Source organism: Triticum aestivum, chromosome 6A (assembly GCF_018294505.1).
Source record: "Triticum aestivum cultivar Chinese Spring chromosome 6A, IWGSC CS RefSeq v2.1, whole genome shotgun sequence".
Lineage (NCBI taxonomy): Eukaryota > Viridiplantae > Streptophyta > Magnoliopsida > Poales > Poaceae > Triticum > Triticum aestivum.
Genome location: NC_057809.1, coordinates 592,074,672 through 592,099,535, shown reverse-complemented (window position 1 = coordinate 592,099,535; position 24,864 = coordinate 592,074,672). Strand labels below are relative to the sequence as shown.

General features: G+C 46.2%; 1 protein-coding gene across 1 annotated transcript; it reads right to left on the bottom strand.

Moving 5' to 3' along the window:
* Positions 1-22,968: 22,968 nt before the first annotated feature.
* LOC123129763 (uncharacterized) lies at positions 22,969-23,759 on the bottom strand. Its single transcript, XM_044549798.1, has 2 exons — positions 23,258-23,759; positions 22,969-23,033 (listed from the first exon to the last, which is right to left on the bottom strand). The coding sequence occupies exons 1-2, from the start codon at positions 23,757-23,759 to the stop codon at positions 22,969-22,971; spliced, it is 567 nt and encodes a 188-aa protein (XP_044405733.1).
* Between the last annotated feature and the right edge of the window lie 1,105 nt (positions 23,760-24,864).

Here is a 24,864-nt window from a genome sequence, read left to right as displayed (position 1 = left end):
GTGACATCCAACAGTCTGGATCCGAGACCTAGGTTCACTTTCTCGGATATGGGGAGAGGGGCTCTGGTAGGGGAGAGGTTGTGGTGGCTCAAGTACAATGGGGTATAGCAGAGTTCTGATTGTGGTATCCAAAGAGTGCAATAGGCCTCGAGGGCATCATACTGGGGTAGCAAAGAGAACTTTAATAATTTTTGTATGCAGTATGTAGTTGCATTGAGCCGGGAGCCCGGTACTGGTCTAGGTTGTGAGATGGGATGAAAATAATGAGTGAGGGTCACCAATTTGGCGTGTAAGTTGTGCATATTTATTAATGACGAGTCTGTTGGTGCACTTGCCTCGTTATCGGTAGGGAATCCTTACTAATGGGCTCTATTTTTCCTGTAGAAGTTAACTTTTTTTTGTCTTAACTCGGCATATTCTATAAACACCATTGATGGATTGATGAGCTCTCTGAGATGACATGTGTCGGCCCAATCATATTTCACGGCTTGATGAGCTCAGCGAGATGACGTGTGTCGCACAAGAAGCGTTCAAACATGAATTGCTACATCACATGGAAACTATTCGCGTGTATACGATTTTTTACGCTCCCACAATATAAGGGGCCAACGGTCGGTGCACGTAAATTTAAAATATTTAAATGGACACCAAATATACAAAGTTATAAAAGGAAGTTTTAAATGTGTGCCAAAATTACATATGGGCACAATTAAGGTAGAAAATCTAATGAAATATTATTTCTATCTGACGCCATATCAAAATTACATATGGCAATGCTGAACACAAATCTAGCATCACCGAATTTAGAGGACACGAAATAGTCAGAGGAGCTTCACCATGGAACCCAGGTCTAGGTGCCCCGACCCCCTCCCCTGTTGGGGAACGTAGTAATTTCAAAAAAATTCCTACGCACACGCAAGATCATGGTGATGCATAGCAATGAGAGGGGAGAGTGTGATCTACGTACCCTTGTAGACCGACAGCGGAAGCGTTAGCACAACGCGGTTGATGTAGTCGTACGTCTTCACGGCCCGAACGATCAAGCACCAAAACTACGGCACCTCCGAGTTTTAGCACACGTTCAGCTCGATGACGATCCCCGAACTCCGATCCAGCAAAGTGTCGGGGAAGAGTTCCGTCAGCACGACGGCGTGGTGACGATCTTGATGTACTATCGTCGCAGGGCTTCGCCTAAGCACCGCTACAATATTATCGAGGATTATGGTGGAAGGGGGCACCGCACACGGCTGAGAATATGATCACGTGGATCAACTTGTGTGTCTAGGGGTGCCCCCTGCCCCCGTATATAAAGGATCAAGGGGAGGAGGCCGGCCGGCTCCCTATGGCGCGCCAAGGAGGAGTCCTCCTCCTAGTAGGAGTAGGACTCCTACTAGGAGGGGGAAAGAAGTGGGGAGGGAGAAGGAAAGGGGGGCGCCGCCCCCCCTCTCCTAGTCCAATTCAGACTAGGGGTAGGAGGCGTGCGGCCCAACTTTGGCTGCCCTTCTCTCTCTCCACTAAGGCCCATATGGCCCATTAATTCTCCCGGGGGTGTTCCGGTAACCCTCCGGCTCTCCGGTTTTCTCCGAAATCACTCGGAACACTTCCGGTGTCCGAATATAGCCGTCCAATATATCAATCTTTATGTCTCGACCATTTCGAGACTCCTTGTCATGTCCATGATCACATCCGGGACTCCGAACTAACTTCGGTACATCAAAACTCATAAACTCATAATATAACTGTCATCGAAACCTTAAGCGTGCGGACCCTACGGGTTCGAGAACAGTGTAGACATGACCGAGACACGTCTCCGGTCAATAACCAATAGCGGAACCTAGATGCTCATATTGGCTCCTACATATTCTAGGAAGATCTTTATCGGTCAGACCGCATAACAACATACGTTGTTCCCTTTGTCATCGGTATGTTACTTGCCCGAGATTCGATCGTCGGTATCTCAATACCTAGTTCAATCTCGTTACCGGCAAGTCTCTTTACTCGTTCCGTAATACATCATCTCACAACTAACTCATTAGTTGCAACGCTTGCAAGGATTATGTGATGTGCATTACCGAGAGGGCCCAGAGATACCTCTCCGACAATCGGAGTGACAAATCCTAATCTCGAAATACGCCAACCCAACATGTACCTTTGCAGACACCTGTAGAGTACCTTTATAATCACCCATTTACATTATGACGTTTGGTAGCACACAAATTGTTCCTCCGGCAAACGGGAGTTGCATAATCTCATAGTCATAGGAACATGTATAAGTTATGAAGAAAGCAATAGCAACATACTAAACGATCGGGTGCTAAGCTAATGGAATGGGTCATGTCAATCAGATCATTCACCTAATGATGTGATCCCATTAATCAAATAACAACTCTTTGTTCATGGTTAGGAAACATAACCATCTTTGAATAACGAGCTAGTCAAGTAGAGGCATACTAGTGACACTCCGTTTGTCTATGTATTCACACATGTATTATGTTTCCGGTTAATACAATTCTAGCATGAATAATAAACATTTATCATGATATAAGGAAATAAATAATAACTTTATTATTGCCTCTAGGGCATATTTCCTTCAGTCTCCCACTTGCACTAGAGTCAATAATCTAGATTACACAGTAATGATTCTTACACCCATGGAGCCTTGGTGCTGATCATGTTTTGCTTGTGGAAGAGGCTTAGTCAACGGGTCTGCAACATTCAGATCCGTATGTATCTTGCAAATCTCTATGTCTCCCACCTGGACTAGATCCCGGATGGAATTGAAGCGTCTCTTGATGTGCTTGGTTCTCTTGTGAAATCTGGATTCCTCTGCCAAGGCAATTGCACCAGTATTGTCACAAAAGATTTTCATTGGACCCGATGCACTAGGTATGACACCTAGATCGGATATGAACTCCTTCATCCAGACTCCTTCATTTGCTGCTTCCAAAGCAGCTATGTACTCCGCTTCACATGTAGATCCCTCCACAACGCTTTGTTTAGAACTGCACCAACTGACAGCTCCACTGTTTAATGAAAACACGTATCCGGTTTGTGATTTAGAATCGTCCGGATCAATGTCAAAGATTGCATCAACGCAACCTTTTACGATGAGCTCTTTGTCACCTCCATATATGAGAAACATATCCTTAGTCCTTTTTAGGTATTTCAGGATGTTCTTGACCGCTGTCCAGTGATCCACTCCTGGATCACTTTGGTACCTCCCTGCTAGACTTATAGCAAGGCACACATCAGGTCTGGTACACAGCATTGCATACATGATAGAGCCTATGGCTGAAGCATAGGGAACATCTTTCATTTTCTCTCTATCTTCTGAAGTGGTCGGGCATTGAGTCTTATTCAACTTCATACCTTGTAACACAGGCAAGAATCCTTTCTTTGCTTGATCCATTTTGAACTTCTTCAAAACTTTGTCAAGGTATGTGCTTTGTGAAAGTCCAATTAAGCGTCTTGATCTATCTCTATAGATCTTAATGCCTAATATGTAGGCAGCTTCAGCGAGGTCTTTCATTGAAAAACTCTTATTCAAGTATCCCTTTATGCTATCCAGAAATTCTATATCATTTCAAATTAGTAATATGTCATCCACATATAATATCAGAAATGCTACAGAGCTCCCACTCACTTTCTTGTAAATACAGGCTTCTCCAAAAGCCTGTATAAAACCAAATGCTTTGATCACACTATCAAAGCATTTATTCCAACTCCGAGACGCTTGCACCAGTCCATAAATGGATCGCTGGAGCTTGCGCACTTTGTTAGCTCCCTTTGGATCGACAAAACCTTCTAGTTGCATCTTATACAACTCTTCTTCCAGAAATCCATTCAGGAATGCAGTTTTGACATCCATCTGCCAAATTTCATAATCATAAAATGCGGCAATTGCTAACATGATTCGGACGGACTTAAGCATCGCTACGGGTGAGAAGGTCTCAGCGTAGTCAATCCCTTGAACTTGCCGAAAACCTTTTGCGACAAGTCGAGCTTTGTAGATAGTAATATTACCGTTAGCATCAGTCTTCTTCTTGAAGATCCATTTATTCTCAATTGCTTGCCGATCATCGGGCAAGTCAACCAAAGTCCATACTTTGTTCTCATACATGGATCCCATCTCACATTTCATGGCTTCAAGCCATTTTGCGGAATCTGGGCTCACCATCGCTTCTTCATAGTTCGTAGGTTCATCATGATCTAGCAGCATGACTTCCAGAACAGGATTACCGTACCACTCTGGCGCAGATCTCACTCTGGTTGATCTACGAGGTTCAGTAGTATCTTGTTCTGAAGTTTCATGATCATCATCATTAGCTTCCTCACTAACTGGTGTAGGTGTCACAGAAACAGGTTTTTGTGATGTACTACTTTCCAATAAGGGAGTAGGTACAGTTACCTCGTCAAGTTCTACTTTCCTCCCACTCACTTCTTTCGAGAGAAACTCCTTCTCTAGAAAGTTTCCGAATTTAGCAACAAAAGTCTTGCCTTCGGATCTGTGATAGAAGGTGTATCCAATAGTTTCCTTTGGATATCCTATGAAGACACATTTCTCCGATTTGGGTTCAAGCTTATCAGGTTGAAGCTTTTTCACATAAGCATCGTAGCCCCAAACTTTCACAAACGACAACTTTGGTTTCTTGCCAAACCACAGTTCATAAGGCGTCGTATCAACAGATTTTGATGGTGCCCTATTTAACGTGAATGCGGCCGTCTCTACAGCGTATCCCCAAAACGATAGCGGTAAATCAGTAAAAGACATCATAGATCGCACCATATCTACTAAAGTATGATTACGACGTTCGAACACACCATTACGCTGTGGTGTTCCGGGTGGCATGAGTTGCGAAACTATTCCACAATTTTTCAAATGTACACCAAACTCGTAACTCAAATATTCTCCTCCACGATCAGATCGTAGGAATTTTATTTTCTTGTTACGATGATTTTCAACTTCACTCTGAAATTCTTTGAACTTTTCAAATGTTTCAGACTTGTGTTTCATTAAGTAGATATACCCATATCTACTTAAGTCATCTGTGAAGGTGAGAAAATAACGATATCCGCCACGAGCCTCAACGTTCATCGGACCACATACATCTGTATGTATGATTTCCAACAAATCTGTTGCTCTCTCCATATTACCGGAGAACGGTGTTTTTGTCATCTTACCCATAAGGCACGGTTCGCAAGTACCAAGTGATTCATAATCGAGTGGTTCCAAAAGCCCATCAGTATGGAGTTTCTTCATGCGCTTTATACCGATATAACCCAAACGGCAGTGCCACAAATAAGTTGCACTATCATTATCAACTCTGCATCTTTTGGCTTCAACACTATGAATATGTGTGTCACTACTATCGAGATTCAATAAAAATAGACCACTCTTTAAGGGTGCATGACCATAAAAGATATTACTCATATAAATAGAACAACCATTATTCTCAGATTTAAATGAATAACCGTCTCGCATCAAACAAGATCCAGATATAATGTCCATGCTTAATGCTGGCACCAAATAACAATTATTTAGGTCTAATATTAATCCCGAAGGTGGATGTAGAGGTAGCGTGCCGACTGCGATCACATCGACTTTGGAACCGTTTCCCACGCGCATCGTCACCTCGTCCTTAGCCAATCTTCGCTTAATCCGTAGTCCTTGTTTCGAGTTGCGAATATTAGCAACAGAACCAGTATCAAATACCCTTTGCCCTTTTCTTCCCTTTGCCCTTTTTCTTCGCTTAATCCGTAGTCCTTGTTTCGAGTTTCGAGTTCCCCTTCTTCTTCCCTTTGCCCTTTTTCTTGAAACTAGTGGTCTTGTTGACCATCAACACTTGATGCTCCTTCTTGATTTCTACCTCCGCAACTTTCAGCATTGCGAAGAGCAAGGGAATAGTCTTATTCATCCCTTGCGTATTATAGTTCATCACGAAGCTCTTGTAGCTTGGTGGCAGTGATTGGAGAATTCTGTCAATGACGCAATCATCTGGAAGATTAACTCCCAATTTGTCACATCCCTAGCTTCTGGTGCTGCCTGGTGTTTGCATCATGTTTAAATTTTGAAAACTTGAACTGAGGAAATTTGGAAGCCTCAAAACCCTAAATAAAAGAAGGGCAAAAACCCTAAAATCTCATTCATTGTTCCAAAATGCTCTTCTTAGATGTTTAATATTTTTGGCAAGGGTTTTGATCCAAACCAAAAATAATGAATATTTTAAAAGGATTTATTTTTGGGACTTTGAATTTAAATCATTAGCTATTTGAATTTGAATTATATTCATATAATTAGAATATAATTTCAAATACCCCTAAAATATTTTATGAGCTTTGGAAAAGTCCATCTAGCAAAATAAAAATATTCAGAGGAGTTTTTGGCATTGTTTGAATTATTTTAAATTCAAAACAGTGGCAAAAGATTAAATAAAAGAAAACAGAACAGAAATTTAAAAAAAGAGAGAAGCCCAGCCACTTACCTGACTTACCTGCCTGGCCCAGCTCCTCCAGCGGCCTAGCCCACCGCCGCTTCTCCCCCTGTCGTCTTCCTCCCCCTCACCCCGAAGCTGCTCGGTGGCGCGCGCAGGCCACGTGCCCCGGCCACCTCCTCCCTCCCAGCCTGCCTGGCTCCTCCTCGACGCCCCGGTGACGCCACGCGCCTCCCCGACCCCCTCTCACTTCTCCCTCGCTCTCTGGACCTCCCTCCCCCTCGCTCCTCTGCTTCCCCCCCCAATGACCGAGAGGCGCCGCCGACGTCGCTCGCAACCACCGTGGCCACCGGCCACCCCTCGCCCTGTCGATAAGCCCAGAAGAACCGCCATCGTCTCCTGCATCGTCTACGCCAGCCCGTTCGACTGCAGGAGCCCTGCATCGCCGCCCACGCTGTCTCCCTCATCCCCGGTGCCTGGAGATCGCCGCCGTAAATTCGCCGTCGCAGAATCTTCCCCGAGCTCGCCGACCCCTCCATTCGATCCACTGTGAGCCCCTCTTCCTCTTTCCCCTTCTCTCAAGCTCGCGCTCATCCCCTAGCTTCTTTCTCCACTGCGGCCGATTGCTCCTCGCCGCCGGCCATGGCGCTGCCGTGGCCAGGGTCACCCCAGCTTGCACCCGAGCATGTTACCAAGTTCGCCACCCTCCCAGGAGCCCGCAGAGCCCTTCTGTTTCCCCTCTAGTGCACCGCAGCACCGTGTTTGACCTCGACCGAACTCCGGCGGCTACCTAGGTCGTCGCCGGCGCCGATTCCGGCCGCCCCGACCCCAACCGACTCCACAGGAAGACGCGGCGCTCTTCCAGCTATCCGTAGAGCCCCTCCTCCGTCCGTTTGGTCACTGGAGCAAGAAACCCGAAGGCCTCCGCCGCCTCGGCCTCGCCAGCGACTCAACGCCGGCGGGATTGACTCGTTTGACCAGGGGTTTGACCTCCCCTGGGTCCATGACAGGTGGGCCCCCGCCATCAGGTGATTAGCTTAAGCTAATCACCACCTAATCTAACCCCCTGACACTGACATGTGGGCCCTAGTGCCCCTAATCTTTAATTAAACTAAACTAACCCCCCTGTCTAACCTGTGTCACTGACGTGTGGCCCCCACACGTCAGGTTTGACTCTGGGCGACCCAGTTGACCTGCTGACCTTAGCCTTACGCCATGCTGACGCAATATTCCTTTTCTGGAATTTAGTTTATTTTATAAATAATCAGGAAATTCCAGAAAATGCCTAAAACTTCTAAAATTCATAGAAATTCAACCGTAACTCCAAATTAAATAAATTATATATGAAAAATGATCAGAAAAATCCAATCTATCCATCTGTACCATTTTCATGCATGTTAGAAAAACTTATAGGTGCTGTTTAGCACAAATCATATTAATGGCATTTAAATATCCACATGTGGAGTTTGAGTTTGAATCTTGCATTCAAACCAACTTCATTTAATCTGTTGCTAGGTGCATTAGCCCAAAACACATTCATATTGCCATGTCATGAGAATGCATCATATTGTGCATTGCATTGATTATGTTTCCTTCTGTGTTGCCGGTGATTGTCCCCTCTCGATAGACGTGTACCGGCGATGTGATCGATGACACCGATGAAGAGCTATATGATCTTCAGAAGTGCCAGGCAAGCAAAACCCCCTTGTTCATTACGATAAAATCCCACTCTCTCGCTCCTGCTCTCTTTTACTGCATTAGGACAACAACAACATATTTGTTACTTGCTGCGGTAGCTGAACCCCTTTATCCTTTGCATGACCTGTCATTGCCACAGTAAATAGATGAAACCCACTAGCATGAGTAGGAGTTGTTTGAGCCCTGTTGTGCCTACTCATTCATGCTTGTTTGTCATGCCTGCTACTGCTTAGAGTTGAGTCAGGTCTGATTCATCGGGGATGAATCAGAGGTGTGTGAACATGTCCTACTGTGTGTGAGCTAAGTGTGTGAACACGATTTGGTAAAGGTAGCGGTGAGAGGCCATGTAGGAGTACATGGTGGGTTGTCTCATTGCAGCCGTCCTCAGGAACTGAGTTCTGTGTTTGTGATCCATGACCAGCTACTACCACACATTGGAATGCTTAAGTGCCCCTCTCGACTTATTAATCAACGTGATCTCTGTCCAGGAGTTGCAACTAGTTTCTGGTGTTTGTAGGTAGTGTTAGTAGTCTACCAAGTGGCACCCGGTACAGGTGGGCTTGGGACAGACTAGGCACAGTGGCCCGGTGTACCAAGTAGCACCCGGATGGTGGGCTTGGGAACCCTGCTCACATCGTTTGGGGCCGTGAGCGACACCCCGGCCGGATCTCCTTGCGGATGGAACCCGAATAGGCGATAAACCTGGACTAGAGACTTGTTCGGTTAGTCAGGTCGTGGCCGACTCCCTCGCCCGGCTTCCGCTTGAAGGTTGCCGAGGTACATGACGTGTACAGGGCGGTAAGTGGCGAGAGCGTGTGTGAAGAAGTACACCCCTGCAGGGTTAACATCATCTATTCGAATAGCCGGATTCCTCGGATATGGAAACTTGGACCCCTTGCATAGTTCATAGACAAGTGAAAGTGGATACTCTAAAATACGCAAGATAAGCGTGAGTGCTATGGATGGCGTTCTCGTAGGGAGACGGGAGCGGATCCATAGTGGTGTATTGATATGGTGAATATGTGGACTCGTGTGCGCCACCTCAAAAGAGTTACTTGCAGTCGTAGTTCAGGATTGCCACCGAGTCAAAGCTGGCTTGCTGCAGTCAAACTCCACCATCCCCTTTGTTGATAATGATGCATTTGTAGTTAGTTCTGATGTAAGTCTTGCTGGGTACATTTGTACTCATGTTTGCCTATTTTATGTTTTTTGCAGAGAGACTTCAGTCTCACTAGTAGTTCCGCTTGGACTTCGACGTTTAGCTTGTTACCTCAGCTACGATCTTGTGCCCTCGGCAGGATTTGGTAGATAGTCAGGCTTCTCAGCCTTTTTCAATTATAGTTGTCTGTACTCAGACATGTTAAGCTTCCGCATGTGCTTTGACTTGTATGCTCTGAGTGTTGGGTCATGAGACCCTTGTTTGTAATATCTCGCTCCTCGGAGCCTATTGTTATAAATACTTGTGTCGTAGAGTCATGTTGTGATGCCTTGTTGTATTTGCACATATCGAGCATAATGTGTGTATGATTGAAATGCTTGGTTTGTGTGGGATCTGACTACCTAGTTGTTTATCTTTAGTAGCCTCTCTTACCGGGAAATGTCTCCTAGTGTTTCCACCGAACCATGGTAGCTTGCTACTGCTCCGGAACACTTAGGCTGGCCGGCATGTGTCCTTCTTCGTTCCTGTGTCTGTCCCTTCGGGGAAATGTCACGCGATGAATACCGGAGTCCTGTTAGCCCGCTACATCCCGGTTCACCGGAGTCCTGCTAGCCTAGTGCTACAGCCTGGATTCACTCGCTGATGACCAACACGTTTGATGTTGGGTCATGAATGCCTGTCCTGGTAAGTCTGTGCCACTTTGGGTTTACGACTAGCCATGTCAGCCCGGGCTCCTTATCATATGGATGCTAGCGACACTATCATATACGTGTGCCAAAAGACGCAAACGGTCCCGGGCAAAGGTAAGGCGACACCCGTGGGAATACCGTGCGTGAGGCCGCAAAGTGATATGAGGTGTTACATGCTAGATCGATGTGGCATTGAGTCGGGGTCCCGACAGCGTTGGTATCAGAGCTTGACTGCCTGTAGGATTACCAAGCCAAACTGGTCGAAGTTGAGTCTAGAAATTCTTTAGTTATATAAGGGAATTGATTGTGGGATGGAACGTAAGGCTCTTTTTACTCCTTATACCTCATAGCCTTCTGATCTGAGTCATCATCTTCTCTTCTACGGGGATTAAGAACTAGGCTATCTCTTCTTTCCATCAGGATCACGCGTTACCAATCTGTAGACTTATAAGATTGTTGGACTTAGGCCTCATTTCAGTTCCTATTACTCCTGTATGTTAACTGTTGATCTCGAAACCTTGATATTGTGCTTCTGAGTGGTTATGCCACCATTTTTGTGAATGTCTCAAATCTTTTCTGAGCATTTACAGCCGTTATGCTGTCCGAGTCATCCCAGGTTTCTAAAGAGTCTGATGCATTTGCAAATCCCTTCCTCCTGTTTCCGATGTGCCTTTGGTCAGATTAATCACACAAATTAGTGAGTTGAGGTACTCTGTTACCTCGGTATATATGTTGGAGCTACTATTATGACCCTAGGAGTTTAGGGAGTCACCTAGTAAGCTAGCCATGATTTGTGTCCCAGTGTGATGATTCTGGCCTTTATTCTCGAAAGCATCTCGTGATGCCACTTAGTAGTAGGTATTCTATTCCTGGGTTTTGAACTCGAGATTCACCCTACTTACTTCATGTTGATAGTAATTGCTAGCTCCCTTAGGTTATTAGTAACCTTTGCATTAGTCCTCGATGTTCGTGGTATTTCCTTCTTCCAAATACTATGAACCGCTTATGGCAGATGTTCCTCGCTGATCGAAAGATCACAATCAGAGTGCTCTCGATGGGTTCTCGATTCTATATTGTGACTCTGCCAGTTCTACCTTTCTGCATGGGTTATCCGGAAGAAATATGTTGAATTCGTTTACATGCTAGTCCATGCATCCACAACTCAGAAAATCATATGTTCCTTTGAGTTGTCCCTCTTTAGTTGTTTTGTGGCCCTCGTCTATCAATTGATAGTCAGGAGTAATTGTGCATTCGTGTTATCAATGCTTATTACTCTTGTGGTCCGTCAAGCCATTCTATTCCGGAATGACTAGGAGAAACAAACTCCAGTACCTTGTCCATTCCCAGGATTGGGTCAAAGCAGTCGTACTCCACAGATCAATTGCTAATCCAGCTTTGTTCTGCTCTACCTTGGAGTATTACCATCTTTTATATCGGGATTGTTATAGGAATTGCACACCATCCTATGAACTCTTGGTACAGTGATACTTCTTGCCATCATTGTTCATTCCTCGGTTCCTGTGTTATTGTAACCGGAATGCCGACAAATGAATCATAGCATGTGAAATCAATACTGCTAGCAACTCTGTTGCTTGGTAGTTAAATGGACGATAATTTCATTCTTAGCGTTTTGGTTCTTGAATCATCATTCTAAGACTGTTCGTGCTACCTAGTCCTTATTTCCGGTGCACTCTTCGATTGATGAGTTAGGATTTTGTCAAGTCCTCGCTCATTTGATCATATCGTCTTGCCCTAAAAAGCAAGGCCATTCTCGAGCTTAATAACATATTGGTGGTTCGTGATTTTCCGTATATCTTCTCGGAAGTATTACCAGGTTGTCACCTGACCGCTATGTTGAGTTCGTGATCAAGTTGGTTTATTCCTGTAAACCACCCTTTCTCCAAGAATCCGTGTTGGATACCCCTGAGCTAGTTGGATAAGCTAAACAACAACTTGGAGAGTTGGAAGATAAAAGCTTGCTTGACTTAGTTCGTTCCAAAGGGATATCCTGGTGTTGGTGTGTTAGTTGAAGAAAGATGATATCTTCATCGATTGGTCCCTGTGATCAGTTATTGGACCTATTGTCTTATAAAAACTTTGATTTAAGTATGGGCTATCGTCAAATCAAATCAGAACCAACGATGTTCGTAATGTTGTCTTATTCATGGGCTTTTCCTCGAGCATACACCATTATATTCTTTGGTCTGACCAATGCTATCACCGTGTTCACATGATGGTGGAAGTCCAGTGATATGGAAATTCCGATGAGTTGCTGTTGAGCCCATCAGTAGCATTTTGTCTCCTCCATGATTTGTGTTGAACATCCAGCTAGTGTTGGAAACTTGTGTAAGCATTTTCTTCATGCCCCATTCATGAAGTATATGTTTGGATGAAAGAAGTGATTTCCTTTGATTCACGTGCATTTGATGTAAGTTGCCATCGTGAATTCGAGAAAGTTTGTTTTTGCTCCTCTGGAATCATCCCAAGTCAGTCATGCATGTGCGAAGTATTCTATGGTCTGATATACTGATCATCTTCATTCCATATGTATCCCTAGCACACCAAGCCACTGACTGATTTGTTCAAGGAGAAGGAGTATCTTCATAAGAGCTAACCCGGGCTTAATCAAGAACTTTGATATCCTCGATGATGGTTCCCAACCAGAACTCGGTAGTGCTTTATTATAAGACTACTATGTGGTCATGCTTGTCTGGGACAGCGTGTTCACACGTGCATAGCAGAACCAGCTCATGTTTTGAAGCTCGCTATCGTAGTTCATTTCCCGAGAATCTCGCAACGTCATCTCGTCGATTTGTGTTGCAAACTTTCATTTTTCTTCCTAGACTTGATGAGTCTGGAATATCCTGACACCAACCAGATCTGAATCTCAGGCAGATATGATGGTTGGAACATTTCCCAAGAACTATAATATTGGTCCCTCGATAACTGGTAAAGTGGGTGTCATGGCCAACACACCCAGCCGGAAGACCTATTATTGTAGTATCTTGATTGAGGAAGTTGGCCACCTCCCGATAAGGTTTTCGTAGGATTTACCTCCCTAGTTGTTCCTTATGGATTTTTGTGTTTCCGAAGTCCGACCTTTACTTGATGTTCTAGATACCAGACCATTTCTATGAATGGGTTACACTAGCACATCAAGGAGAACATTAGAAGCGGAGTGCTAAATGTCTCTCGGTCGATCATCCAGATTTTGTTTCCTTGGCCTCGCTAAGGTGGAATCTGAGAAGGTGTTATCTTCCTCTGCATCTGCATCATCCATCATTAGCCATCATGGTAGTATGTTGTGTTGCCAGGATCCTTGACACGGATGTTGGTAAAACCTTGATGATTATGGAAATGCTCAAGTTCTTGAGAGCACGCACAAGCGCTATGTGTTATCATCGGCACTAACTGGGATTCCTCTCAGTTTCCTCGGCAATGCTATGACCTTTTCAAACAGTGAATTCACTCTCTATTGTTGGGTTCTTCCCCAGTTACCAGAATCATTCCTAGCATTTGCATTTTGTTCCCAGCTTGCACCGCCAATGTGCCATTCTACCATGGGTCTCTTCCATTTCCGGTGATAAGCAAATTCATCCATTACGTTGTCTTCAACAAGGTAATCCACATCATCCAAGTCCGAGTATGCCATTCTACCGAACCCCTCCAAACGATCACTCAAGGATTGCCTTAGGCTGGTATACAGAGTTTCAATGGTCTCGGAATCAAAAGTAATTCTTTTTGCCACTTAAGGTAATAATCTACGAATCACCCTCCTCCAGGATGTTTCGTCGTGGTATCATGGCAAATCAACTCCTCGCTACGTTGACAATCGTTTACCACCTTTTAAGGTGGAATTGTTGTCTACCTAGTGATCCCTCCGTCATTTGTTCCACTCCTTTCCACTAGAGGTGTGCTTCGTCTCTCAGCTCAAGAGATGTTGCTATGTCTCATCCCGAGAGTTAATCCTGAGTTGTTCGACCTTCGAGAAGAACGATTCTTTTAGGGTCTTTCCTTTCCTCTCGTTGTCATGTTAGTTGGAGTTCCCAGAGCAAGACGTCGAGACAAAGATGGTGATCGAATCAATGTTCTTATGAAGGGCAACCTGGATCGTGAAGATTGAGTTAGGTTGCGTTCCCCTTCGTCTTACCCTACACTTGAATCTCGGGTCGAGATTCTTGTTTAGTGGGGGTGAGTTGTCACATCCCTAGCTTCTGGTGCTGCCTGGTGTTTGCATCATGTTTAAATTTTGAAAACTTGAACTGAGGAAATTTGGAAGCCTCAAAACCCTAAATAAAAGAAGGGCAAAAACCCTAAAATCTCATTCATTGTTCCAAAATGCTCTTCTTAGATGTTTAATATTTTTGGCAAGGGTTTTGATCCAAACCAAAAATAATGAACATTTTAAAAGGATTTATTTTTGGGACTTTGAATTTAAATCATTAGCTATTTGAATTTGAATTATATTCATATAATTAGAATATAATTTCAAATACCCCTGAAATATTTTATGAGCTTTGGAAAAGTCCATCTAGCAAAATAAAAATATTCAGAGGAGTTTTTGGCATTGTTTGAATTATTTTAAATTCAAAACAGTGGCAAAAGATTAAATAAAAGAAAACAGGACAAAAATTTAAAAAAAGAGAGAAGCCCAGCCACTTACCTGACTTACCTGCCTGGCCCAGCTCCTCCAGCGGCCCAGCCCACCGCCGCTTCTCCCCCTGTCGTCTTCCTCCCCCTCACCCCGAAGCTGCTCGGTGGCGCGCGCAGGCCACGCACCCCGGCCACCTCCTCCCTCCCAGCCTGCCTGGCTCCTCCTCGACGCCCCGGTGACGCCACACACCTCCCCGACCCCCTCTCACTTCTCCCTCGCTCTCTGGACCTCCCTCCCCCTCGCTCCTCTGCTTCCCCACCCATGACCGAGAGCCGCCGCCGACGTCGCTCGCAACCACCGTGGCCACCGGCCACCCCTCGCCCTGTCGATAAGACCAGAAGAACCGCCATCGTCTCCTGCATCGTCTACGCCAGCCCGTTCGACTGCGGGAGCCCTGCATCGCCGCCCACGCCGTCTCCCTCATCCCCGGTGCCCGGAGATCGCCGTCGTAAATTCGCCGTCGCAGAAGCTTCCCCGAGCTCGCCGACCCCTCCGTTTGATCCACTGTGAGCCCCTCTTCCTCTTTCCCCTTCTCTCAAGCTTGCGCTCATCCCCTAGCTTCTTTCTCCACCGCGGCCGATTGCTCCTCGCCGCCGGCCATGGCGCTGCCGTGGCCAGGGTCACCCCAGCTTGCGCCCGAGCATGTTACCAAGTTCGCCGCCCTCCCAGGAGCCCGCAGAGCCCTTCCGTTTCCCCTCTAGTGCACCGCAGCGCCGTGTTCGACCTCGACCGAACTCCGGCGGCTACCTAGGTCATCGCCGGCGCCGATTCCGGCCGCCCCGACCCCAACCGACTCCACAGGAAGACGCGGCGCTCCTCCAGCTATTCGTAGAGCCCCTCCTCCGTCCGTTTGGTCGCCGGAGCAAGAAACCCGAAGGCCTCCGCCGCCTCGGCCTCGCCGGCGACTCAACGCCGGCGGGATTGACTTGTTTGACCAGGGGTTTGACCTCCCCTGGGTCCATGACAGGTGGGCCCCCGCCATCAGGTGGTTAGCTTAAGCTAATCACCACCTAATCTAACCCCCTGACACTGACATGTGGGCCCTAGTGCCCCTAATCTTTAATTAAACTAAACTAACCCCCCCTGTCTAACCTGTGTCACTGACGTGTGGCCCCCACACGTCAGGTTTGACTCTGGGCGACCTAGTTGACCTGCTGACCTCAGCCTTACGCCATGCTGATGCAATATTCCTTTTCTGGAATTTAGTTTATTTTATAAATAATCAGGAAATTCCAGAAAATGCCTAAAACTTCTAAAATTCATAGAAATTCAACCGTAACTCCAAATTAAATAAATTATATATGAAAAATGATCAGAAAAATCCAATCTATCCATCTGTACCATTTTCATGCATGTTAGAACAACTTATAGGTGCTGTTTAGCACAAATCATATTAATGGCATTTAAATATCCACATGTGGAGTTTGAGTTTGAATCTTGCATTCAAACCAACTTCATTTAATCTGTTGCTAGGTGCATTAGCCCAAAACACATTCATATTGCCATGTCATGAGCATGCATCATATTGTGCATTGTATTGATTATGTTTCCTTCTGTGTTGCCAGTGATTGTCCCCTCTCGATAGACGTGTACCGGCGATGTGATCGATGACACCGATGAAGAGCTATATAATCTTCAGAATTGCCAGGCAAGCAAAAACCCCTTGTTCATTCCGATAAAATCCCACTCTCTCGCTCCTGCTCTCTTTTACTGCATTAGGACGACAACAACATATTTGTTACTTGCTGCGGTAGCTGAACCCCTTTATCCTTTGCATGACCTGTCATTGCCACAGTAAATAGATGAAACCCACTAGCATGAGTAGGAGTTGTTTGAGCCCTATTGTGCCTACTCATTCATGCTTGTTTGTCATGCCTACTACTGCTTAGAGTTGAGTCAGGTCTGATTCATCGGGGATGAATCAGAGGTGTGTGAACATGTCCTACTGTGTGTGAGCTAAGTGTGTGAACACGATTTGGTAAAGGTAGCGGTGAGAGGCCATGTAGGAGTACATGGTGGGTTGTCTCATTGCAGCCGTCCTCAGGAACTGAGTTCTGTGTTTGTGATCCATGACCAGCTACTACCACACATTGGAATGCTTAAGTGCCCCTCTCGACTTATTAATCAACATGATCTCTGTCCAGGAGTTGCAACTAGTTTCTGGTGTTTGTAGGTAGTGTTAGTAGTCTACCAAGTGGCACCCGGTACAGGTGGGCTTGGGACAGACTAGGCACAGTGGCCCGGTGTACCAAGTAGCACCCGGATGGTGGGCTTGGGAACCCTGCTCACATCGTTTGGGGCCGTGAGCGACACCCTGGCCGGATCTCCTTGCGGATGGAACCCGAATAGGCGATAAACCTGGACTAGAGACTTGTTCGGTTAGTCAGGTCGTGGCCGACTCCCTCGCCCGGCTTCCGCTTGAAGGTTGCCGAGGTACATGACGTGTACAGGGCGGTAAGTGGCGAGAGCGTGTGTGAAGAAGTACACCCCTGCAGGGTTAACACCATCTATTCGAATAGCCGGATTCCTCGGATATGGAAACTTGGACCCCTTGCATAGTTCATAGACAAGTGAAAGTGGATACTCTAAAATACGCAAGATAAGAGTGAGTGCTATGGATGGCGTTCTCGTAGGGAGACGGGAGCGGATCCATAGTGGTGTACTGATATGGTGAATATGTGGACTCGTGTGCGCCATCTCAAAAGAGTTACTTGCAGTCGTAGTTCAGGATAGCCACCGAGTCAAAGCTGGCTTGCTGCAGTCAAACTCCACCATCCCCTTTGTTGATAATGATGCATTTTGTAGTTAGTTCTGATGTAAGTCTTGCTGGGTACATTTGTACTCACGTTTGCCTATTTTATGTTTTTTGCAGAGAGACTTCAGTCTCACTAGTAGTTCCGCTTGGACTTCGACGTTTAGCTTGTTACCTCAGCTACGATCTTGTGCCCTCGGCAGGATTTGGTAGATAGTCAGGCTTCTCAGCCTTTTTCAATTATAGTTGTCTGTACTCAGACATGTTAAGCTTCCGCATGTGCTTTGACTTGTATGCTCTGAGTGTTGGGTCATGAGACCCCTGTTTGTAATATCTCGCTCCTCGGAGCCTATTGTTATAAATACTTGTGTCGTAGAGTCATGTTGTGATGCCTTGTTGTATTTGCACATATCGAGCATAATGTGTGTATGATTGAAATGCTTGGTTTGCGTGGGATCTGACTACCTAGTTGTTTATCTTTAGTAGCCTCTCTTACCGGGAAATGTCTCCTAGTGTTTCCACCGAGCCATGGTAGCTTGCTACTGCTCCGGAACACTTAGGCTGGCCGGCATGTGTCCTTCTTCGTTCCTGTGTCTGTCCCTTCGGGGAAATGTCACGCGATGAATACCGGAGTCCTGTTAGCCCGCTACAGCCCGGTTCACCGGAGTCCTGCTAGCCCAGTGCTACAGCCTGGATTCACTCGCTGATGACCGACACGTTCGATGTTGGGTCATGAATGCCTGTCCTTGTAAGTCTGTGCCACTTTGGGTTTATGACTAGCCATGTCAGCCCGGGCTCCTTATCATATGGATGCTAGCGACACTATCATATACGTGTGCCAAAAGACGCAAACGGTCCCGGGCAAAGGTAAGGCGACACCCGTGGGAATACCGTGCGTGAGGCCACAAAGTGATATGAGGTATTACATGCTAGATCGATGTGGCATTGAGTCGGGGTCCTGACACAATTGAATCAAATGATTATTATACCTAGACATTTTGAGTATATGCTCACTGACAGAACTGTTCTCCTCCATCTTGCAGCTATAGAACTTATTGGAGACTTCATATCTCTCAATCCGGGCATTTGCTTGAAATATTAACTTCAACTCCTGGAACATCTCATATGCTCCATGACGTTCAAAACATCGTTGAAGTCCCGATTCTAAGCCGTAAAGCATGGCACACTGAACTATCGAGTAGTCATCAGCTTTGCTCTGCCAGACGTTCATAACATCTGGTGTTGCTCCAGCAACAGGCCTGGCACCCAGCGGTGCTTCCAGGACGTAATTCTTCTGTGCAACAATGAGGATAATCCTCAAGTTACGGACCCAATCCGTGTAATTGCTACCATCATCTTTCAACTTTGCTTTCTCAAGGAATGCATTAAAATTCAACGGAACAACAGCACGAGCCATCTATCTACAATCAAGCATAAACAAGCAAGATACTATCAGGTACTAAGTTTCATGATAAATTTAGGTTCAATTAATTTACTTAAAGAACTCCCACTTAGATAGAGATCCCTCTAATCCTCTAAGTGATTACGTGATCCAAATCAACTAAACCATGTCCGATCATCACGTGAGATGGAGTAGTTTCATTGGTGAACATCACTATGTTGATCATGTCTACTATATGATTCACGCTCGACCTTTCGGTCTCCGTGTTCCGAGGCCATATCTGTATATGCTTGGCTCGTCAAGTATAACCTGAGTATTCCGCGTGTGCAACTGTTTTGCACCCGTTGTATTTGAACATAGAGCCTATCACACCCGATCATCACGTGGTGTCTCAGCACGAAGAACTTTTGCAATGGTGCATACTCAGGGAGAACACTTCTTGATAATTAGTGAGAGATCATCTTATAATGCTACCGTCAATCAAAGCAAGATAAGATGCATAAAAGATAAACATCACATGCAATCAATATAAGTGATATGATATGGCCATCATCATCTTGTGCTTGTGATCTCCATCTTCGAAGCACCGTCGTGATCACCATCGTCACCGGCGCAACACCTTGATCTCCATCGTAGCATCGTTGTCGTCTCGCCAATCTTATGCTTCCAGGATTATCGCTACCGCTTAGTGATAAAGTAAAGCATTACAGCGCGATTGCATTGCATACAATAAAGCGACAACCATATGGCTCCTGCCAGTTGCCGATATCTCGGTTACAAAACATGATCATCTCATACAATAAAATTTAGCATCATGTCTTGACCATATCACATCACAACATGCCCTGCAAAAACAAGTTAGACGTCCTCTACTTTGTTGTTGCAAGTTTTACGTGGCTGCTACGGGCTTAAGCAAGAACCAATCTTACCTACGCATCAAAACCACAACGATAGTTTGTCAAGTTGGTGTTGTTTTAACCTTCGCAAGGACCGGGCATAGCCACACTCGGTTCAACTAAAGTTGGAGAAACTGTCATCCGCAAGCCACCTATGTGCAAAGCACGTCGGGAGAACCGGTCTCGCGTAAGCGTATGCGTAATGTCGGTCCGGGCCGCTTCGTCCAACAATACTGCCGAACCAAAGTATGACATGCTGGTAAGCAGTATGACTTATGTCGCCCACAACTCACTTATGTTCTACTCGTGCATATAACATCAACATATAAAACCTAGGCTCGGATGCCACTGTTGGGGAACGTAGTAATTTCAAAAAATTTCCTACGCACATGCAAGATCATGGTGATGCATAGCAACGAGAGGGGAGAGTGTGATCTACGTACCCTTGTAGACCGACAGCGGAAGCGTTAGCACAACGCGGTTGATGTAGTCGTACGTCTTCACGGCCCGACCGATCAAGCACCGAAACTACGACACCTCTGAATTTTAGCACACGTTCAGCTCGATGACGATCCCCGGACTCCGATCCAGCAAAGTGTCGGGGAAGAGTTCCGTCAACACGACGGCGTGGTGACGATCTTGATGTACTATCGTCGCAGGGCTTCGCCTAAGCACCGCTACAACATTATCGAGGATTATGGTGGAAGGGGGCACCGCACACGGCTGAGAATATGATCACGTGGATCAACTTGTGTGTCTAGGGGTGCCCCCTGCCCCGTATATAAAGGATCAAGGGGAGGAGGTCGGCCGGCTCCCTATGGCGCGCCATGGAGGAGTCCTCCTCCTAGTAGGAGTAGGACTCCTACTAGGAGGGGGAAAGAAGTGGGGAGGGAGAAGGAAAGGGGGCGCCGCCCCCCCTCTCCTAGTCCAATTACGACCAGGGGGGAGGAGGCGCGTGGCCCATCTTTGGCTGCCCTTCTCTCTCTCCACTAAGGCCCATATGGCCCATTACTTCTCCCGGGGGGGGGGGGGTTCCGGTAATCCTCCGGTTTTCTCCGAAATCACCCGGAACACTTCCGGTGTCCGAATATAGCCGTCCAATATATCAATCTTTATGTCTCGACCATTTCGAGACTCCTCGTCATGTCCGTGATCACATCCGGGACTCCGAACTAACTTCGGTACATCAAAACTCATAAACTCATAATATAACTGTCATCGAAACCTTAAGCGTGCGGACCCTACGGGTTCGAGAACAATGTAGACATGACCGAGACACGTCTCCGGTCAATAACCAATAGCGGAACCTGGATGCTCATATTGGCTCCTACATATTCTACGAAGATCTTTATCGGTTAGACCGCATAACAACATACGTTGTTCCCTTTGTCATCGGTATGTTACTTGCCCGAGATTCGATCGTCGGTATCTCAATACCTAGTTCAATCTCGTTACCAGCAAGTCTCTTTACTCCTTCCGTAATACATCATCTCGCAACTAACTCATTAGTTGCAATGCTTGCAAGGCTTATGTGATGTGCATTACCAAGAGGGCCTAGAGATACCTCTCCGACAATCGGAGTGACAAATCCTAATCTCGAAATACGCCAACCCAACATGTACCTTTGCAGACACCTGTAGAGTACCTTTATAATCACCCATTTATGTTGTGACGTTTGGTAGCACACAAAGTGTTCCTCCGGCAAACGGGAGTTGCATAATCTCATAGTCATAGGAACATGTATAAGTTATGAAGAAAGCAATAGCAACATACTAAATGATCGGGTGCTAAGCTAATGGAATGGGTCATGTCAATCAGATCATTCACCTAATGATGTGATCCCGTTAATCAAATAATAACTCTTTGTTCATGGTTAGGAAACATAACCATCTTTGATTAACGAGCTAGTCAAGTAGAGGCATACTAGTGACACTCTGTTTGTCTATGTATTCACACATGTATTATGTTTCCGGTTAATACAATTCTAGCATGAATAATAAACATTTATCATGATATAAGGAAATAAATAATAACTTTATTATTGCCTCTAGGGCATATTTCCTTCACCCCCCCCCCCCCCCCGCGTGCCCATGTGTGCTTGGTCATGGTCAACCTCAACCAACAATGGGTGGCAGACATGGGGATGGGGATGGGGAACTCTAGCATCGTGATGAGTTGGGTACTGTCCAACTATAAGCCCAACACTTGGATGCCACCCTTTCTCGGTGTAAAGGAGGACCATATCAGGTTGTCTCACAGGCTAACAACCATGAAATTTAAGAAATAACTCATTCGTACTGAGATTGGGGTTGAGTTATCATCCTCCTAGGCGGCCAGACCCTCCACAATGGGGAAGAGGCTCCCATCGCTCTCAGAGTCCCATAGTAAAGATGATGGTAGTCACGCTTCCACCCCTTCCCCAGGCTTCTGAATGACCTCATTACATGGAGAAATTTACAAAAGCAAAAGTAGATCACATATTTTGGGAGGCGAGGGAGACCACTGAAAAGGTGTTGGCCATTGCACTAGTTTTTCTGCATGTGAACCTCCTATCATGTGATGGGTACTGGGTTCATATCCTCCTTCCTTGACTGCTCTCCATCGAGCCTATCCAAGTTCAACTTAGCGGTAGTCCAGAAGTTACCGCGGAATACTTTAGTAGGGGAAAAGTCGCACGGGGCCTACTTCATCCTAATGGTACACTCGGGGTTAGATGTTCAATGCATAAGCACCAGCCTGGTGAAGGAAACACGGCGTTTCTTGTTTGGAAAGTGGTCATATGGTCTCCTACAACTCAAAGATTGTGGTATTCTGAGAAAGTCGGGTTCTCCGGGCATATACTAGGTGGGATGAAAATAACCACTGCATGGAAGGTGGTCTTATGTTCTCCAACAACTCAAAGGTTGTGGTATTCTGAACAAGTCGTTTCCTCCCGTCATATACTACGTGGGACGAAAATAAGCACTGCGGGTGACCAATTTGGCGCGCAAGTTGTGTGTATAGTACCAAAGACAGGCCCGTTGGTGCAATTGACCCACTAGCGATAATGAATGACTACTTATGGTTATGAACCCCTTTATCGGCCCTAGACGTTTACTTTTTCGCTTAATATGCGGCGTGTGTTACAAACATCATCGATGGCTTTTCAGGTTGCTGGTTAATAATGTCTTTCTTTTTGCGTGTTGGATAGGAGCAACGGAGACTTGTGCTCGCTCTATTCATTTGCACGGCTTGACGCGCTTAGTGCGATGACATCCGTCGCATATGAAGCATTGCAAAACGAACCATTACGTCGCGTGGAAACCATCTGCGCGCGTACAATTTGCCGCGCTCTCGCTATACAAGGGGCCAACTGTCACACACGCGTAAATTTAAAAGGTTTAAATGGACGCCAAATATACAAAGTTAAAAAGGACGGTTTAAATGGGTGCCAAAATTACATATGGGCACAATTAAGGCAGTAAATCTTATGCAATATTCTCCCAATCTCTTGCCATATCATGAAATTAATTCCTTGGCGATCTCGCCACTATAAATCTACCCCTCCTCCCTGCCTAAACCAGCAACTTTTCTTACCTTGGCTAGTTTTATCCCTTTGCCGGCAATGGCTCGCAAGAAGGTGACCCTGCAGTACATCGCCAAGGACTCCGCCCGGCGCACTAGGTTCAGGAATCGTCTCGGGAGCCTGATGAAAAAGGCGACCGAGCTGGGCACCATGTGCGATGTCAAGACCTGCCTGGTGGTGTACGGCGAGAGCGAGGCGGAGCCTCAGGTGTTCCCTTCCCACGCCGAGGCGGTGGATATCCTGAATGAATTCAAGAGCATGCCGGAGCTGGGGCATTGCAAGAAGACGCTGGACCAGGAGGCATTCCTCACCCAGCGCATCACCAAGCTCCGGGACCAGGTCGACAAGGCTCGCCGCGAGTGCCAGGACAGCGAGATCAGGTACCTCCTTTACAACATCATGCACGGCAACCACCCAGGCCTCGTTGACCTCAGCTCTGAGGAGCTCGCCCGCATTGGCTGGAAGGTGGACGAGCTCCTCAAGAGCCTGGGCGAACGCATGGCAAAAAACCATGTCCAGGCGCCACCGCCAGCTCCATGCGTCAGCAGCGACAACATCGACATGGGGTCTCTGCCGCTGTATCTGGCGTCACCGCAGGAGGAGGAAGGCTGGCTTGACATGGTGAGCTCCGGTGGGGACGTCGGCACCCAGGTCTGCGGTGGCAATGCCAGCCACAACGGCGGTGATATGATGTTGGAGACGCAATTCTCCGATCTGGGGTTCAGTTCGAGTCCTTTCCCTCCCATGTAAGCCTGGAGGGATGAGGATCTCCAGCCGCTGTGCATGGCCAGCTATCGTGCGATCGATCTCTTGTTATTTATTTAGTTTCCTGGAAGTGTTATATTATTCGTCTATGTGCGTCGTTGTATTCATCTTGCTCTCTGAGCCAAGTCTCGTTTTTTATTGTAATGTTGTTATTGAACTGTTATTCAGTTGATCTCTACCCAAAAGGCTATTTGTTTGATCTCTGCTGCGCATTTGGTGGTAAATCTTAAGTTGCACCTGTTTTTTTGTGTCACAACTGTGTTTTGTCTGACATTACTTGCACAGCTAAATGCCTGATATATAATTGCTGCTTGATTACTGTCAGGGCCTCAAAGAACCTTGGTCTCGTGTGTTGGCCTGTTGGGGCTTGTGTCAGGGCCTTTAATTTCATGCTATTTTGGTGTGTAGAATTTTACCTTTTCTGTGGTAGAAACGAGTTGAAGATTCCTTCTCCTGGAGCCAGCTAAATGTGCTGGATGATTAATATTTTCCTGGATACAGATTTGAGAATTAATTACATTTTTGACTTAATTACGTAGCGACAGCTCGCGACAGGCAAACATTAGAACTATGGAAGTTCTCCATTGTGCTCTGCTTGGTTGGAGCTATGTCATGTTCTCTGTTCTTCAGACCCTTCTCCGTTCTTCAGACTGGCCCACAGGAGTATCACTCTACCCTCTGCTTCCCATGCCCTCGATCTTGGTCTACGTCACCCCACTGACCGGACCTCCATCAGCATGTAAGTTTGAGAATTGGAGCTATTTCCATGTTGTGTTGACTATTCTTGTTGCTAGCGATGAACTCTACAAGCTGCAACAAGTGACCTATGAGGACTTAAATTATAGCGTTCCTA

Bases quoted from the DNA above. Each gene is read 5' to 3' on its own strand.
- LOC123129763 (XM_044549798.1), bottom strand. From the start codon at position 23,759: ATGGTTTTTTGCCATGCGTTCGCCCAGGCTCTTGAGGAGCTCGTCCAC. The intron at 23,034-23,257 runs GTAAGAAAAGTT...CGTGTGTGACAG, and splicing joins AAGGGATAAAACTAGCCAAG to TTGGCCCCTTGTATAGCGAG.